This window comes from Mchenga conophoros, linkage group LG20, assembly GCF_057382185.1.
Source record: "Mchenga conophoros isolate Kocher_MC1m ecotype Shallow Benthic linkage group LG20, M_conophoros_male_GT1.1, whole genome shotgun sequence".
Classification (NCBI taxonomy): domain Eukaryota; kingdom Metazoa; phylum Chordata; class Actinopteri; order Cichliformes; family Cichlidae; genus Mchenga; species Mchenga conophoros.
The window spans coordinates 36,997,453-36,999,997 of NC_140545.1; the positions used below are offsets into that span (position 1 = coordinate 36,997,453).

The 2,545-nt window shown below is 44.1% G+C and overlaps 1 protein-coding gene across 2 annotated transcripts in view; it reads left to right on the top strand.

Moving 5' to 3' along the window:
• The window catches only part of tmem81 (transmembrane protein 81), a 2,194-nt gene extending 1,878 nt beyond the window's left edge, over positions 1 to 316 (top strand). For both annotated transcript variants that reach the window (XM_085260007.1, XM_085260006.1), the window contains 2 exons: positions 1 to 34; positions 107 to 316. The exon at positions 1 to 34 is cut by the window's left edge and continues 160 nt beyond it. In XM_085260007.1, the coding sequence (XP_085116133.1) occupies positions 1 to 34; positions 107 to 202 (130 nt within the window). In that variant the 3' untranslated portion in view covers positions 203 to 316. The remainder of the gene's footprint in view (positions 35 to 106) is intronic.
• Positions 317 to 2,545: the final 2,229 nt, after the last annotated feature.

The window sequence follows — 2,545 nt, forward strand, 5'->3', positions numbered from 1 at the left end:
GAAGAGGAAGATCTTTCCCTTTGCTCTCCTTGCGGTACGTTTGGTTTGGAACACGTTCATTTAATGCTTCTTTGTATTCAAAGTTTGGCTGCTGCTTTGGTCACAGATGGGCGTCAGCGTAGCGGTCGCTGGCGTCTTCGCTGCTCTGCTGAGAGGCTACGAGGCGATGAAGAGGATAAGGAGGAGGAGAAGAGGGATTTAAAGGCGTCTGGTTCCTTCTGAATCTGCCAACCTGCTTCAAATAATTGAAAATCGTTTTTCAGGAGTTTGTTATTAAAATGAATGACAAATAAAACCCAAACCTGCAGATACACGTCACCAACAGGTTTCAGTTTGGTACGCGCTTCATTCTGCCGGGTGCAGTGCGGCCGTGTTCCTGTAGATGGCAGTGTGGGCTCAGCCCTGATGAAGCTCTGCAGCTCATAAATCAGCTGCTGCATACAAAGCTTTTTATCCACATTTTAAAATATTCTTTAAGAGTTGTGAAAAAACTAGTGTTCCTTTTTTCCAGCATTCCAGGTCACAGCTGGAACATCTGTGCGCTGAGGTGCATCCATGTGTGTTACAGGTGTGTTTGAGTCTCAGGCTGCAGGGCAGCTCCAGCCAGGCAGGGAAAGCATTAAAGACTGCCCTCCGTAATAACCAGCATGGTGTTGTTGGCAGTGCTTTGGTGCTTCCGTGGAAAGGCGTCTCCTCAGCAGTGATTCTGCTTCACAATAAGAAGCTTGTTTTAGCACAGGTCAGGTGAACGAGGCCACGATGCTGTCGAGCTGAGTGAGCGAGCGGGCAAAACAAACAAAGTGATGATGATGAGCTCGCTGTAACGGATTCATGTCCTGGTGGAAGCAGCCCTGCGACGAAGCACGGAGGGGGGTCAGGTAGGCCTACGTCAGGACCATTTACTGTCCTCAGCAGGGAAACAGTCAAATGTAATGCACATGTGGTTCATGACTAATGCACCCATCTTATTGTTGTGACTCAGACGTTACATGGTCTTCACTGCACCCTCTAACTGGTCAGACTGGTAGTTGGTGTAAAAATGCAATGAAACTGGTTTTAAACGATGCCCCAGTAATAACTCGTCTTCCCAGGATCGCTGTCCCGTTTTTTAAAATGATAAGCCACCCTGGGGTTTGTGATGAGGACCCAGAGCAGTAACATCTCTCTCTCTGCGGGGCTCTCATTTATGAAATGGAGCGTCTCACTCTGAAAAATGTCGTCTGTAGCAACGTCCAATCAGTGTTTGAGCATGAAAACCCAGCCAACGGCGCTCTGATCAACACATCTCCAATCAAAACAAACTGATCGCACCTTTTGATTCCCCTCTATAGCGTTTCCAGCCATAGACCAAAAACATGACCACCAATGAGCAACATGTTGACTTAAAGGGGAGGAGCTAAAACAGCTTGTTTCAAGCAGAGGTGAAGTGAGGGGCTCGTACCTGCAGCCGAGCGGCTGATTTACCAAAGAAGAATAAAAAGAATGAAAAATGTGAAAAGGTTACAAAGGAAGGAAAGCACAGCTGCTGCAGAGAAATCAGACATGTGAGAAGAAAAGTCGCTGCACATCAGATTATTCTTCCACGTTACTAAAAGTGAGACTGAAACCTGGGAAGAAGCCAGCCAGAGGTAACGGACTGATCAATATCAGCCCTCTGTCATTAAGACAGGACAATCTGATGGATTACAATCATTATTTCATTAAATGAATCATCAAGAGACACCTTTAGTGTTCATTCTCTCAGCTGCAGCCTCAGTGCTGTTGAACAGTTTGAGAGGAAATAAAGTAAAATCAAATAACATTGGGTTGTAGTGTTTTAGGGTTGTATCGAAATACTTAAGGAACAATAATCCTGTTGTAAAATTTAAATATATATAAACAATATATTTAAAAAATGAAACAACAAAGCTGACTGACTACCATACAAAGACAGTAAGCAGCACTGGCAAACTGCCGGCCCTCTGCAGATCTTTACTCACATAACCTGCTGTTAGATGTTAGCTTTGCTGCATTGCATGCAGATGCATCCCTGTAAGGAGTAAAGCACCGTCGCAGTGCAGAAGTCCCAGGATGAACATCTCACTCTTCATCACTAAGTGAAGAAAATGAAACCCGAGGTTTCTCCTCAGCACTGCTTATGACATTTTACTTGGTGGTTGTTTGCTGCTTCTGCTAACTGTACAATAAATCGCTCCTTGGGGATAACAAAGACGTCCTCGAGCCCCTCTGAAAGCACACACCCGCTAATCAATCCGCTGGTAGCAGGGGTCAAATGAGAGTCGACAATCTTTTCAAGTATAAATCAATGAGTCAATTCATCAATGTTTGAATAAAATCTCTAAATAATTCATTAAATCTGAGAAAGTTATAAAACATAAACATTGCACAAGGTCACCTGGTTCTGCTGTGTACTCTGAGGTTTAATGTTTGAAATATTTAAAGTGTGGATTAATGTTTCCTCTTCTGTAGGGAACAACGTGCCTCATGTTCCACTGATTATCTGTAGACGTGTAGTATTCAGTTATTGATTAGCACACGTGCAGGT